General features: G+C 40.6%; 1 protein-coding gene across 7 annotated transcripts in view; it reads right to left on the reverse strand.

Moving 5' to 3' along the window:
• HPS5 (HPS5 biogenesis of lysosomal organelles complex 2 subunit 2) overlaps positions 1-15,730 on the reverse strand; it is a 48,891-nt gene that overhangs the window by 22,527 nt on the left and 10,634 nt on the right. For all 7 annotated transcript variants that reach the window (XR_002825121.1, XR_002825122.1, XR_002825123.1 and 4 more), the window contains 6 exons: positions 13,607-13,717; positions 13,372-13,436; positions 12,324-12,516; positions 10,871-11,004; positions 4,992-5,204; positions 4,605-4,676 (listed from right to left, as the gene is read on the reverse strand). Coding sequence is in view for 4 of the 7 variants with exons in the window: in XM_023737621.1 (XP_023593389.1) it covers positions 4,605-4,676; positions 4,992-5,204; positions 10,871-11,004; positions 12,324-12,516; positions 13,372-13,436; positions 13,607-13,717 (788 nt within the window). In the remaining 3 variants the exon portion in view is untranslated. The remainder of the gene's footprint in view (positions 1-4,604; positions 4,677-4,991; positions 5,205-10,870; positions 11,005-12,323; positions 12,517-13,371; positions 13,437-13,606; positions 13,718-15,730) is intronic.

The following is a 15,730-nucleotide window of genomic DNA, read 5'->3' on the forward strand; positions in this document are numbered from 1 at the left end:
TAAAAAGTCCCTTCCTTTGGACAGGAAAGCTGGAGATAGGGAACCCAAGGTTGACTAAGGACAGTGTGGACATGTCACGGGGTTCTTAACCATTGTCATAGGGCAATATGTGTACTGTTTAATGAGAAACTATTTTGTTCTGTAAACCTTCATCTATCATATTCAGTCATTCCTTAAAGTCGCTCATAAAAAGTCCCTTCCTTTGGACAGGAAAGCTGGAGATAGGGAACCCAAGGTTGACTAACGACAGTGTGGACATGTCATGGGGTTCTTAACCATTGTCATAGGGCAATATGTGTACTAACTGTTTAATGAGAAACTATTTTGTTCTGTAAACCTTCATCTAAAGTTGAGAATAGCAGCACAACTGGGAGAATGTAATCGACATAACTGAATTGTACATGTAGAAATTTTTGAAATGGATGGTGTATCTTTGGCTATGTATATTTTCACCAAAAAAAAGAAAAAGTTCAAGAAGGGAGACGGCTGACATGTCCTGGGGTTGTTAACCAATGTCATAAAACAATATGTGTACTGACTGTTTAATGAGAAAATATTTGTTCTGTAAACCTTCACCTAAAGTACAATTAAAAAAAAAATTTTTTTTAAAGTCCCTTCCTTTTTACTCCCATTGTCACTAGGCCTCACAGGCCCTCATTACTTCTGCCTCGTGGCACCAGTTCTTCTCCCCTTCAAATACCCAACAGTGAAAGAGTTTGTATATTTCAACTTTCACCCTGACAGCTGCCTACCCCAATGTCTTCAAGCTTGAATTGAAAGCTGTCCTTCTCATCATAGCTTTAATCTATTCTTCCTACCTCACTTCACACTGCTCCCTTTCAAGAACCCTCTGCTTCACAAAACTGTGATTAGTTCCCTGAATATGCCACTGGCAATCTCCCCTGATCAGGGCTTTCCCCGACTTGCAATATTTTCATTCTAGCCACCTTTCAAGGATCAGAAGGAGTTCTACTCTCCTCTGAAATTTTCCCCACGACCCCTAACAATCTCTCCTCCTCTTGCACACAGACTATTTCTGGTCAACACTGCTCATCTGACAATTATATACTGTATTGTCACAACATTCATTTTTTGCTGTTAAATTTTTTATAGAAATAAACTCCCTAACAAAATTATAATCTTAATAACAGATAGGGTTTTTTCCCTTTATGTCCCTAAAAGTACTAAAACTGGTACTACATGAAACCAAGACTGATACATAACAAAATTGGGTCCTTGTGCAAATAGAAAGCGTTTTGTCAATATGAAAGAGCGGATCACTGTCCCTACAAGAAAATAATCTCTGTCACAAGAATCGGAGAAAATGTCAGAATCCTGGCCCAAAATAAGTGGAACTGGGAAAGCTGCCTTTAGGAGATAGAGGAAGGAAAAACGAGTCAGAGGCTCTCTAAGGAAAGAGATACAGGATCAGGACTTTGGAACTGAAGTTGATATTGAGTTTGGTAAAATACCTTAGGAGTAACAACCTAGATTAAATGGCGGTGGGGGGGGGGGGGCTTATATAAGAGTTGATACTTTGTAATAGATATGCCCTTCATCCCTTTATCCCTTCACTGATTTTAAACAGACTGGGACACAAGCCTAACAGTACAGTTTAAAAAGTCAAGGAAGGGAAAAACTTTTTATCCAAAAGGAAAGAAAACATATATGGGTGTCCCATGTGGAACATGGGGGTGGTGACACTAAACGTTACCACAGGACACAGGTATACAAGTAAAAAGAAAATAAAAGTAAATAACAAAAAGCTCTCCTACTCATGTTGTCTTTTAAAAAAAAACAACTTTGCTGAATTCATTAATTTTGCTAATATTTGAGAGCTTTCTATGTGCCTGGGACTGTGTCCATAGTAAAGGAGTTTACAACCTGGTATCCTGGGACAGATGGTCATAATACAGTAAGACACTGGTAATGCTCAGGGAATGAACAAGGTACAACAACAGTACGTGGGATCAAATATCTAATCTAAGTCTGCTGGAGGAGTCAGCAAAGACTTCAAAGTGGCATTAATTATTGCTCAAGTTGAGAAGTAGACAGAGCCAGATCATGAAGGGTTTTGTTTCCCATGGTAGGGACTGTAACAGGAGCTTTAAACAGCTGAACTCGAAGGAGTAACTCCACCAGGAGAACCAACCTGACTATAGCCTATCCATTAAAAAACATACTCTGGGGTAAGGGACTTTTTCACACCCCACATATGACACCACAGTCAATAAATATTATATATCTATCATGTGCCAGGCACTATGCTAAGCACTGAGAATACAATACTAAACAAAAGAGACATGATCTCTGTCCTCATGAAGCTTACTGTCTAAGGGTAATACAGGTATAAATATTGTATGAATGTATAATTATAACCTGTGATAAGTACCATAAAGGAAGAGTGCTAAGGGAAGAAGAGTTTTTAATATGCCTTATCAAATTATGCACAAATAGCTGCCTTTCTCCAGCGACTCTGATGAGTTATGAATTTATGAAAGTATTATATTGTCTATAATTTACTTTTAAATACTTCAGTATACGTAGTGTGCCATATATGTAAATTACCCTTAGGGGCAATGAGTTAACATTTCAAGTGTATTAAAAAACTCACAGTCCAAGAGTGGTTAGTTAGCCTTAGAAAAAACTCAATCAGGAGTCTACACTCCAGGGTGCCCTACAACAACCCCTAAATAACACTTTCTGAATCTGCATTAGGGAGCTTATAATTAGCCTAATGGATATTAAAAGTAATTTTCATTGATGAAATGAGTAGAGCTCAAGATATACAGACTGACTACAGAACATACATAGGCACCCCCACCCTTACAGAATTAAGGTGTTCGAATTCGCAAGCCCTGCAGCTGACAGCCTTTATCTGCCCTATTACTTAATATCAGATTTTGGCACTTAATCCAACTGAAAGGTTAGCTAAACCCCGATGCTAGAATACAGTAGAATCTGCCTTCAGTGGATCTTTCATGCAAGGTACCTGTCAGAGTAACCTAAAGGACAGAGAGCTGAAATTTCATCAGCTTTCTAGAACAAGTTGCACAACTATTTTTGTGTCTCCTTGCTAATAAATATACACGTGTGGCAGATCTCAATCTAAGATTTGCTTTCATTGTATCGTTCCACCAGATAGGGGAGGTTATGAGGGAAAGGGTACCTGCAGCTCTTACCTCCAACTGTCGAAACTTCCTGACAATTTTATATTCCCCAACTGGCTAAGGTCAGTTCAAAAAAAGGGAAGCACACTTCCAGAATCTTTTTATTCCTCTTCTATGCAGAACACTTCATGTAACATGGTCATTTCTGACTTTCTAAAAATAACTTGGTGGAAAAACAACTTTAAAAAGCTAACTGCCTACAGGGAAAACCAGCACAACTTGTACAAGGAAAGGTCATGGAAGCTCCATAGACACATCCAAACTCCCTGAGGGACTGAATTGCTGGGTGGAAGGTTGTTGGGACCATGGTCTCGGGGAACATCTAGCTCAACTGGCATAACACAGTTTATAAAGACAATGTTCTACATTCTACCTTGGTGAGTAGTGTCTGGGGTCTTAAAAGCCTGGGAGCCGCCATCTAAGATACTCCACTGGTCTCATCCCTTCAGGAGCAAGGGAGAATGAAAAGAACAGGATACAAGGAAAAGATTAGTCCGAAGAACTAATGGACCACAGTTACCAAGGCCTCCACCAGACTGAGTCCAGTACAGCTAGATGGTGCCCGGCTACCACCACTGACTGCTGTGACTAGGATCACAACAGAGGGTTCTGGACAGAGCTGGAAAAGGATGTAGAACAAAATTCTAACTCACAAAAAAAAGACCAGATTTACTGGCCTAAAGGAGACTGGAGAAACCTCGAGAGTATGGCCCCCAGACACCCTCTTAGCTCAGTGGTGAAGTTATCTCCGAGGTTCACCGTTCAGCCTGGGAGTGGACAGCCCCATAAAACCAAATGGGACTAATGAGGTACAGCAGTCCAGGGACAAGGGCCAGGAGGCAGAAGGGGACAGGGAAGCTGGTGATAGGGAACCCAAGGTTGAGTAAGGATAGTGTTGATGTGTTGTGAGGTTGTTAACCATTGTCATAGGGCAACACGTGTACTAACTGTTAAATGAGAAACTATTTTGTTCTGTAAGCTTCATCTAAAGTGAGAATAGCAGCACAATTGGAAGACTGTAGTCGACGTCACTGAACTGTGCATGTAGAAATCTTTGAAATGGTGTATCTTTGGCTATGTATATTTTCACCAAAAAAAAAAAAGGTGGAGAAGGGAGAGGGTTGACATGTTGTGTGGTTGTTAACCAATGTCATAAAACAATATGTGTACTACTGTTTCATGAGAAACTACTGAAGTACAATAAAAACAAACAAACAAACAAAAAAAAAGCTCACTGCCCCTGAACAAGAAACAAAGAGAAAAGGCTACCATACTTATTCGCAAATAAGGGTCCACACATATAATGCGTGGAAATTATGAAATTAAGTAAAACAGTTCTGGCATAATGTGCATATTATTTGCATATAAATACAGCAATTGTGTTCTGTTTTGTTTTTTTTTTGTTTTTTTTAAGGATCAAAGGGAGAAACTTACCTAAGATGCAAGAGTTTGGGGAAAGACAAAGACTGGGAGGATCCAACTGTCTGATCATACTGAGGTTCTGATCTAGGAAGTAAACACCTCTGTTAATGAGTTAATCACAACATAAAATAGCTTTTTCCCTATTAGGCATGAAGTTTTGCCTCCAGCAAAAAATTAAGGGCCTAACTCCTTCTGCCCTCTTCATTCAATTCACTCTAATCATAAGAATGAAGGATAACTGATTAAAAACTTTTTTGGTTTCTCTGAATGATTTAATAAAAACTCTATTTCATTCTTAAAAGGCATAAAAAATCTTTAACACATAGAATACCAGTGATTTCAACCCAACCTCTTCAATAAACTCCTCAAATAATCCCAATTAGTCATACAAATCATTACCTTAGATTAATCACAGGGAGAGGTGGTGACGAGAGGAGTTTCTTGAACTGATGTGTACTTAAAACTTCCCCATCAAAGTTCACTTCCCACATCCTGGAGCCAGGGCGAGCACAGTAGATCAGGGGTTGCTGGCCTCCAGAACATCTTCCAGGGAAAAAACAAGCTCCATATTCTCCATCTCTTTCCTTGTTTCCAATTTTCCAAAACTTCTCTCTAATACCCCAAAAGGAATAGAAAGCATATTTACTTACAAAAAAACCAAAAACAATAGTACTGGAATCAGCATGGACATAATAACCCCGCACACAATGTTCTCTCTTTTATTCATAATAGCAGTATGCTGGAAAGAACAACAAACCGGGAAGGCCGAAATAGGTTTCTGGCTCTGATTTGCCATTTACTATCCCTGTGACAAGATGGAAACCACTTTACACTAGTACTCAGTTTACTATCCACAAAGTGAGGCGCTCAGAATTAATGTGAAGGCCTCTTTCAAATTTAAGAAATGAGTCCTACCAACCCACTTCATACGTCCTTGAATCCTATTGATTGTTTCCCAAGTCATCTTGTAAAATGTTCTTTGGAGACTCCATGGAAGCGGTTACTTTACCTCTCCAACCCTGTCTCCAAGTCACTCCCCCACCACAAACACTAAACTCATTGTTTCCTCAAAACACCAGGCCTTTCTCAAACTCTATAGCTTGGATTATTGTTTCCTTAGGATTACATGAGATAGATACAAAAGAGAGCATAGTGCACTGACTGCAACATGGCAAGTGACAACGATGGGGATGAGGAATGATATCCCCTCCTGAAAACTCCTAATCATTCTTTTTGTGGTTGCCAGTGGTTAAAGTAGATTTTCTATTAGCATATTACAGTCAATAATGAAAAAATTACATAAATGTATACATAAACAATAATTGCTGAAATATCAGCAGGCATTGTGATTAAATAATAGATACCTTTTTAATTTTACTTAATACCACCTGCCACAATTGGCCTCATTCCCAGGTGTCTTTCTCATCCCAAGAAAATAAAAACAAAGTCATGTCTCCCTGTTATCCTCCCTCTACCACTCCAACACCAGCATACATTCCTTTCTCTTTTCCTTCAGTCTCCTGCTTTCTAGAAAAGAAGTCTTCAAATTGAGATACATGAATGCTCAGAGATACATAAAGACTTCCCAAGTTGATGAGAGCCTGAAGAGTTCTAAGGGAATCCCTTTTCCAACCCCGATGTTCCACATGGTGCTCTCTTAAAATAAATGTTCTGAACGAGACGGTTCCTGGCTACCACCAATCACTGCCTTGACAGGGAACACAACAGAGAGTCCCTGATGGAGAAGAAGAAACGTGGGATGCAGAATTCAAATTCACATAAAAAGACCAAACTTAATAGTCTGACTGAGACTAGAGGAACCCCAGAAGACATGACCCCTGGGCTCTCTGTTAACCCAGAACTAAAACCATTCCTGAAGCCAACTCTTCAGACAAAGATTAGACTGGACCATAAAACAAAAAATAATACTCTTGACGAGTGTGCTTCTTAGTTGAAGTAAACACACGAGACTAAATGGGCAGTTCCTGTCCGGAGGTGAGTGAGAAGGCAGAAGGGGATAGACGCTGTTTGAACGGACATGGGAAACCTGGGGTGGAAAGGGGGAGTGTGCTATTACATTATAGGGATAGCAACTAGGGTCACATAACAATATGTGTATAAATTTTTGTATAAGAAATTAACTTGAGCTGTGAAGTTTCACCTAAAGCATAATAAAAGACTGAAAAGAAAAAAAGTGTTCTGAGAACCCACCTGCTTCTCTATGTGACATTTAAGGCTGTAACTCTCAATGTGGTGCCAATTTACCACCTTTCCTATCCCTTTCTAACTTTCTCTCTCACAACTTCCCTACTCAAATCAGACAGGCAGGTTGTAGAACATGCCTGATTCTTTCTCACTTTCCCCCCACAGAGGCCATTCACTCCGGCTAGAATGTCTCTTCCTACCCTTCTTTCCCCCAAACTTCAACTTTCAAAAATTCTCATCAAAATTACTGAAGCTGGGTGTTGGGTTCATGAGGGTTCATTCTACAATGCTCTCTTCTTTTGTGTATGTTCAAAATTTTCCATAACAAAATTATTAGTGTTTTTTTTTTTTTGGTTTAATAATACTTTATTATGTTTCTGGTGAAAGTTTACACAGGTTAGGTTCCCATTAAACAATTTCTATACATATTGCTCAGTGACAATGTGCGGTGCAATGGATCACTTTTAGATGACCTTTTTCACCATGGTCTTGTAACTCCCACCAAATGACTGAGTGGGATTATACAAATAAGGTACATGGCACCCTTGTGGGGGGGTAGGACCATGCAAATAAGGTGTACAGAACTCTAACGAGGGGATTGGTCAGTTTTGCCACCCCACTGGGCTTAAAATGAGCCATCCCAGAGGTGGAAAGGGGGTACCTCACTACCACCAAGAAGAGCCAGAAGTGGAGTGCATCTTTTGGACCCAGGGTCCCTGAACTGAGAATTTCCTAGACCCAGGAGACAGACAGACAGCTGTAACACCAGAGATGGCACAAGATGGCAAGAAGCAGCAGCAGAGAAACGGCAGCAAAAGAACCAAGAGACCAATGAAAGATGGCGTGGTGGACTCTCTGGCCCATGGAGTAAAGCAGTTACAGTGGGTGTGCTGACCCATGGAGTGAGAGGGCTAAGCGCCTTTGAGCAAGAGGCTTCCTGGTAGAGTTGGGTGCCTCCAGGCACTTGTCAGTGGAGCTAGGCTTGCCAACCCATGGAGCAAGAGAGCTGAGTGCCTTTGGGCAGGTCGCCTCCAGGTGGAGTGGGGTGTCCCTGAGCACTTACTGGCAGAGCTAAAGTGCTCTGTAACACTTGCCCAAGCAGGGCAGAGGCTAGGGCGAGGGGCCGAAGGCCAGACAGAGGCCTGCTTGCGGGCATGCCAAGAAGCTGTCTTGATCACAGAACTGTACCCTGAGTCATTCCTGACCCTGAATTGAAACCTGTTCAAACCAAACCAAACTCATTGCTGTTGAGTCAAATTCAGACTCACAGCAACCCTACAGGACAGAGTAGAACTGGGCCATGGGTTTCCAAGGCTGTAATCTTTACAGAAGCAGACTGTCACATCTTTCTCCCATGGAATGGCTGGTGGGTTCAAACCACCAACCTTTCAGTTAGCAGTCGAATGCTTAACCACTGCACCACCAGGGCTCCTTGTAAACTGTTACTTTCCTAATAAACTCCATAATCGTAAGTATTGTCTGTGAGTTCTGTGTGACCATTGCAACAAATTCTTAAACCCAGCAGAGAAGTAGAGAGTGCTGTGGAGGGACGGCTAGTGTCAGAATTGGTAAAAAGCTTGGAGAGAGGAGGTATGTCTGATCTCTGACTCACAGGAATCAGCCTTGGGTTGTTGATCTTGATTCTCCTTCCCCCTCATGAAGTTAGAGGAGGTCAGACAACCCTGCCTCACCATTTTTACACACTGGTCACATTTTTCACAATGTGTCAACATCTGGTTGTTCTGTTTCCATTAATCTAATTTCCCCACCTCCCCTTACCTTCTCATCTTTGCTTCAGGGTATCTGTTGACCGTTTGGTCTCATATAGATGATTTCTTTAAAAGGAGCACAGTACTCACTGGTGATATCATTTATTTTATGAGCCAATCTGTTATTTAGCTGAAAGGTGACCTTTGGGAGTGATCTCAGTTCAAAGTTTAAAGAGTACCTCAGGGTGATACATAAAAAGTTTTATAAGTGGGACGGCCCTGAAGAATATGGTGACTGGCCAGGTCCAATGAAGAAATATGGTCAGTGACCATGGTCTCGGGGAACATCTAGCTCAATTGGCATGACACAGTTTATAAAGACAATGCTCTACATTCTACCTTGGTGAGTAGTGTCTGAGGTCTTAAAAGCCTGTGAGCGCCCATCTAAGATACTCCACTGGCCTTATCCCTTCGGGAGCAAGGGAGAATGAAAAGAACAGGATACAAGGAAAAGATTAGTCCAAAGGACTAACGGACCACAGCTACCAAGGCCTCCACCGGACTGAGTCCACTACAGCTAGATGGTACCTGGCTACCATCACTGACTGCTGTGACCAGGATCACAACAGAGGGTTCTGGACAGAGCTGGAAAAGGATGTAGAACAACATTCTAACTCACAAAAAAAAAGACCAGATTTACTGGCCTAAAGGAGACTGGAGAAACCCCGAGAGTATGGCCCCCAGACACCCTCTTAGCTCAGTGGTGAAGTTACCTCTGAGGTTCACCATTCAGCCTGGGAGTGGACAGCCCCATAAAACCAAATGGGACTAATGAGGTACAGGAGTCCAGTGACAAGGGCCAGAAAGCAGACGGGGACAAGGAAGCTGGTGATAGGGAACCCAAGGTTGAGTAAGGATATTGTTGATGTGTTGTGAGATTGTTAACCATTGTCATAGGGCAACATGTGTACTAACTGTTAAATAAGAAAATATTTTGTTCTGTAAGCTTCATCTAAAGTGAGAATAGCAGCACAATTGGAAGACCGTAGTCGATGTCACTGAACTGTGCATGTAGAAATCTTTGAAATGGTGTATCTTTGGCTATGTATATTTTCACCAGAAAAAAAAAAGGTCGAGAAGGGAGAGGGTTGACATGTTGTGGGGTTGTTAATCAATGTCATAAAACAACATGTGTACTTCTGTTTCATGAAAAACTATTTGTTCTGTAAGCCTTCACCTGAAGTACAATTGAAAAAAAAGAAAAAAAAAGAAATATGGTCAGTGAGAATTTCCCTGCAGTGAGGATGGCTGAAGGAACTTCAGCACAGTGATATATAATATTCATTTCAAGCTGTTTCCTATTCTGTTCTGTTAATCTCATAACTACCTCTAATATACTCTTTGACACTGTACCTTTGGTCTTTATCTCCAGTCTTGAGATTTTGTTAAAGTATCAGCTTTACAAAGTTCTTATTCTTCACCCACTTTCACCATTCAGCAAAATCTTACTAAATACATAAAAAATTTAAAAAACAAAACAACTCAAAGAAGCCTTCCCTATTCCCCATACTGAATCAGCAGTTGTTTGGCCTTCTCTTAGAACTTAGTCAGATCATGCCTCATAGTAAGTGTTATGGATTGAACTGTGTCCCCCAAAAATGTGTGTCAACTTGGCTCGGCCATGATTCCCAGTATTCTGTGGTTGTCCTCCATTTTGTGATCTGATGTAATTATCCTATGTGTTGTAAATCTTAACCTCTATGATGTTAATGAGGCAGGATTAGAGGCACTTATGTTAATGAGGCAGGACACAATCTATAGGATTAGGCTATATCTTCAGTCAATCTCCTTTGAGATATAAAAGAGAGAAGCAAGCAGAGAGAAGAGGCACCTCCTACTATCAAGAAAGAATAGCTGAGAGTGGAGTGCATCCTTTGGACCCAGGGTCCCTGTGCTGAAAAACTCCTAGATCCAGGGGAAGACTGATGATGAGGACCTTCCCACAAAGCCAACAGAGACAGAAAACCTTCCCCTGGAGGTGGCGCCCTGAATTTGGACTTTTAGCCTCCTTAACTGTGAGATAACAAATTTCTGTTTGTTATAAGCCATCCACTTGTGGTATTTCTGTTACAGCAGCCCTAGATAACTAAGACAGTAGGCTTAACTGAATACTTGTTTTAAGTCCCCTACTGGACTGTCTGAGTCTCCTCTATATCCTCTCTACTCTCTAACATCATCTTGCATCCAGCTGGTTCCTTATTAATATCTATAGAATTAAACTGAGGAGTTTGGGCTAAATGACTTCTAGGTCCCTTTCAGTTTTAAAATTCTGTATTTCTGATGGCTCATGGTTGGTCAACATACCTCTCAGTGTCACACAAGAAAGATCGAGTAAGTGAAGACACAAGCAGTCTTCCATCCAAATAATCTAACTGGACAATACAGGAATCAATTGTTGTTATTGTCTGAACAGGAAACATCACAAAGGCAGCAGCTGCCTAAAAAGAATGTGAGAGGAAATGAAATTTATGTCATCATAACATATCCTCTTTGTCTTTTAAATAAAAACAACTTGAATAGCAAAATAAAATTTTAAAAATAGGTCAAAATTTAATTTGCCTGTTAGAATATCTAAGTTTCACTCATTTAAAAGTATTGTGAAATAATTTGGTGCATAACCACACAAGAAAATTAAGGCTCTGTTTGTGATTATCTAACCTGAGGTTGGAATGAAAAAGATGAAGCAAGTTTTGGAATGTCTGAGAGAGTTTTCCTCCTGTAGAAAGTAATTTTCCCTTTGGAAAAAAAGGTAAATTAAGACTAAACTATGTCAGAGTTCCAATTGTGAATGTTTTGTCTCAACAATATGATAGAAATCAAATGGTTAACTTTGAATAGTTATCATTGTTGTTGTTATATGCTGTTGAGTCAATCCCGACACAGTGATCCTACATGACAAGGTCAAACTACCACCATACGGTTTCCTAGGAGGTAATCTTTACAAGAGCAGATCGCCAGGTCTTTTCTCCTTTGGTCATCATTAGCAAACCAAAAATATATTATGATGTGTTAATTAAAATAAAGTAATTTATCCAATAATAGCGCTATCCCTTCTTTTCTGCCAGGATCCTACATAGAAGTAAGCAAATGAGAGACAAGTCCCCCCTAGTGACATAACAGCCTTGGAGAAGAGAGACAGTGAGAAGTTGATCTGCTGTGGCTTAATGACAGACTGAAGCATTCTATTAGGGTAACATGAGACTCAACCCTTCTACTCCAGCAATTACCATGGTAGGAATCCTGGGGGCCTGCAAAGTTGAGCACAACCCAGGAAAAGTCTTTAAGATTCCAATCATAATAAGTTACATCCATCTTGAGAGAAAATATAACTAGGCTTACAAGTTTCTTCTACACAGGGATCAGGAGAAGAATAGAAGTGTGGGAAACCAGTGCCATTTCTATCTCTGCCATTTAATTCATACAACTAATAAACAAGTATCTTTTCTTTCTCAAAAGCCTAGTATTAAAGAATGCTGTATGTAAGTGAACCATACATGTGAGTTAGGGAGAACTACAACAGGCAATGTGCAAATTTTTGGAGTTAGCTCACAGAAGCCACTCTACAACAGTATCAAGCTAACAACAGGCTACCATACATGCTATATACAAACAAATCTCCAAACAATTAATAGTCTGGGCTCTAGAATAGTCCCCCAAGAAATACAGCAGAAAAAAATCATCTCCTTTAATTGAAAGTTCTGTAAGAAAACACCTTATATCTCACCCATGTATATACAAGAACTGGACTAATTCTCACCTTTGCTTGTTTAGAAGTGTTGAGTTTGATGGCAGAAACTTTCCCCACATGATCACCTACAAAAACTCTAAGAATAGCTGTATCCCAACAGATAGCTGTTACTTTTCGGCCTTTGTGTTCTGAAGACACATAAATTCGTTCTGGTTTCCCACGACGCTCTTGATTTAATTCCCAAACAACTACAATACCTTGACTATAAGAATGGGTTACATAAAGAAATTTTTGGTAATGGTGAAAAAGGTACAATTTAATTGCATCACAGTATCAAGTATCACAGTATCAAGTATATCCCTGGGTGGTACAAACGTTTTGTACTCGAATTATAAAGATTGCTGATTTGAACCCACCCAGTTGTGCCATGGAGGAAAGGCCTGGCAGTCTTTTCTTTCCAGCCAAGAAAACCATATGAAGCAGTTCTAGCCTGTCACACATGGGGTCACCATGTGTCAGAATCAACTCAACAGCAATGGGTTTGGTTTTGGTTTGGTTTATCAAGTATATCAAACATATGTGCAAACGCATGTTCTTCAGAAACCAAAAAAACCAAATCCATTGCTGTGAGTTGATTCCGACTCATAGCGACCCTATAGGACAGAGAAGAACTGCCCCATAGAGTTTCCCAAGGAGTGCCTGGTGGATTCGAACTGCCGACCTTTTGGTTAGCAGTCGTAGCTCTTAACCACTATGCCACCAGGGTTTCCGTTCTTCAGAAAAGAGGAAGTAAAAAGTTAAGGTATTAATTTCTTTGTTTTAGTCACAAACCAGTATAATAGGAGAACTTAAATGTTCTAAATTATCTGTGTTCCCTTTCTCTTTTAAGGACTTTGAAATGTTTTTACCTCAAAGTAGTATTCTCCACAAACACTAGGGTAACCAACTGTCCTAGTTTACCAGGGACTGAGAGGTTTCTTGGGACACAGAACTTTCAGTGCTAAAAACTGTCAGGATAGTCCCACGCAAACTAAGATGGTCAGTCACTCTAACAAACACAGTTGTCAATTTAAAACACATCTGGAAAAGACCAGACAGTTTGAAAACTGTTACTCACCTGGTAGCTACAGCAACATAATCATCATCGTGTAAGCAACAGGCAACCTGAGAAATTGCACCTTCCTAGAGCATAGAAAGTAAAATATTAGGCAGCTTCTCAAAAATGTTGTTTATTTATTTGCTTTTAAATCTTAAGGTTTACATTTTTCCCTTATTCCAAATGAGTATCATGGAGAAATCAGTATTTATGAAAGATACTCCAAGCAGTATGACAGGGCTACCCTTAACCTTACCTTGTGTGAAAGGAAAAGCCTCTGCTTCCAGCCTTCTTTTTGAATGAGATTGAGTCCTCCTCCTGAACTGCCCAATGCCAGCCATTTCCGAGACACAGCTACGCTCGTGCACTGAAGAACAGACAAGCAGGAGATAATCACAGCCACTTAACCAAATAAAGTATCCACTGCAAATAAATTACAAGGATTTGTGTACCAGGTTCCTCCCTGTGCCCCCATGCCCCAACCAAATGAACACCATGTAATGACACTTACTCTCTAATTCTAGTGTAGTGAAAAATATAGAACATGTTGTTTTTAATTTTTTTTTTTTTGTACTTTAGATGAAGGTTTACAGAACAAATAGTTTCCCATTAAACAGTTGTACACAGATTGTTTTATGACATTGGTAAATAACCCCACAACATGTCAACACTCTCCCTTCTTGACCTTGGGTTCCCTACTACCAGCTTTCCTGTTCCCTCCTGCTTTCTAGTCCTTGTCCTGGGCTGTTGTGCCCCATCAGTCTCGTTTTGTTTTATGGGCCTGTCTAATCTTTGGCTGAAGGGTGAACCTCAGGAGTGACTTCATTACTGAGCTAAAGGGGCATCTGGGGGCCATACTCTCAGGGTCTCTCCAGTCTCGTCAGGCCAGTAAGTCTGGTCTGTTTTTGTGAGTTAGAATTTTGTTCTACATTTTTCTCCAGCTCTGTCCGGGACCCTCTGTTGTGATCCCTATCAGATTAGTCAGTGGTGGTAGCCGGGCACCATCTAGTTGTACTGGACTCAATCTGGTGGAGGCTGTGGTAGTTCTGGTCCATTAGTCCTTTAGACTAATCTTTCTCTGTTTTTAAATTTTTAATTGAACCTTCAAATGAGTGAATAGGCCATTTTGTATAAATTAGTCATTTTCACTGGGCAAAAGACCATTCATATTTTGTGTAATTTCGCTAGGTCATTCCAATGCTGACCACAAGAGTGCAAGACCAAGTAAGTCTCCAGGGGATAAAGTAACCACTTTAATTGTTTAGGAGCCCTGGTGGCACAGTGATTAAGAGCTTGGCTGCTATCCAAAAGGCTGGCACTTTGAATTCGCCAGCCGCTCCTTGGAAACTCTACAGGACAGTTCTACACTGTTCTATAGGTTCGCTGTGAGTCAGAATCAACTCGATGGCAACGGGTTAATTGTTTACTCACTTAAATCACGTCTAGTCTACATAATCAGCTCAAACACCCACAGATCTTGGAGCAAGTGAGAATGCACAGAGGGCACAGACGCAGGTCACTGCACTGCCACGTCTCCCCACAGCCTCTGATTCTTCTACTCATCCAGCAGAGAGAGCAGTGGTCGTGCTGTGCCTAATGCACTGTGGCAGAAAGTATTGGTTGGCTGCCTAACAGACATCCCCAGCCCCCTCCAACCTTGTTGCTTTCCAAGACAGAGGATGGGAAACCTAAATATTCACTTGCCAGTTCCCCTTGCAGCCAGGGACAGCCATGTGAATCAATACCAGCTACTAAGATTAAGCTTGCTAGCGGTTTCTTAGGAAGTTTTACTTTCCTAGATAAGAGGTAGAATTTGAAGGGAAGAAAATCTTTTGCTCTTAACCCCTTCTTTCTTGCTTGAGATGCTAACTGGAACATCAAGCCTGGAGCCAGGACAGTTATCTTGCAACTGTGACTAAAAGCTAACATATGGAGGATGGTAGAGCAGGAAAGATATCCAGGTTGTCAGTGGTATCAGTGGGCCACTGCACTAAACCCAGAAACAAGCACTATCCTCCAATGAGGTTATAAATGTCTTTATTGCTTAAGCCACTATTAGTAAGGTATTCTGTAATGTGCAGCTGACATAATTTCTGATTTTGACCCTCACAATTGTTGCTCATATTACTTTGCCTATTACTTCCTACTCTCCCTTTCCTCGGAAGCTAGAAAGGCGCTATGGGGTGGCAGAAAAAGTGTAACAAAGAAATTATTTTGGAATATTATTCCTAGGTTTAATACAAAGAATTCAGGATTTCAGGGAAGGACATACTTCTTCCCACAGAGCTAACTCACTTTTGCTCTGTTCCCTAAAATGGGGGCTACCACAAACTCTGTTTTGAAATAAGTTCAGTATAACTCCAATAGCTTACGTTGTTCA

Source organism: Trichechus manatus, unplaced genomic scaffold (assembly GCF_000243295.1).
Source record: "Trichechus manatus latirostris isolate Lorelei unplaced genomic scaffold, TriManLat1.0 scaffold00006, whole genome shotgun sequence".
NCBI classification, from domain to species: Eukaryota; Metazoa; Chordata; class Mammalia; order Sirenia; family Trichechidae; genus Trichechus; species Trichechus manatus.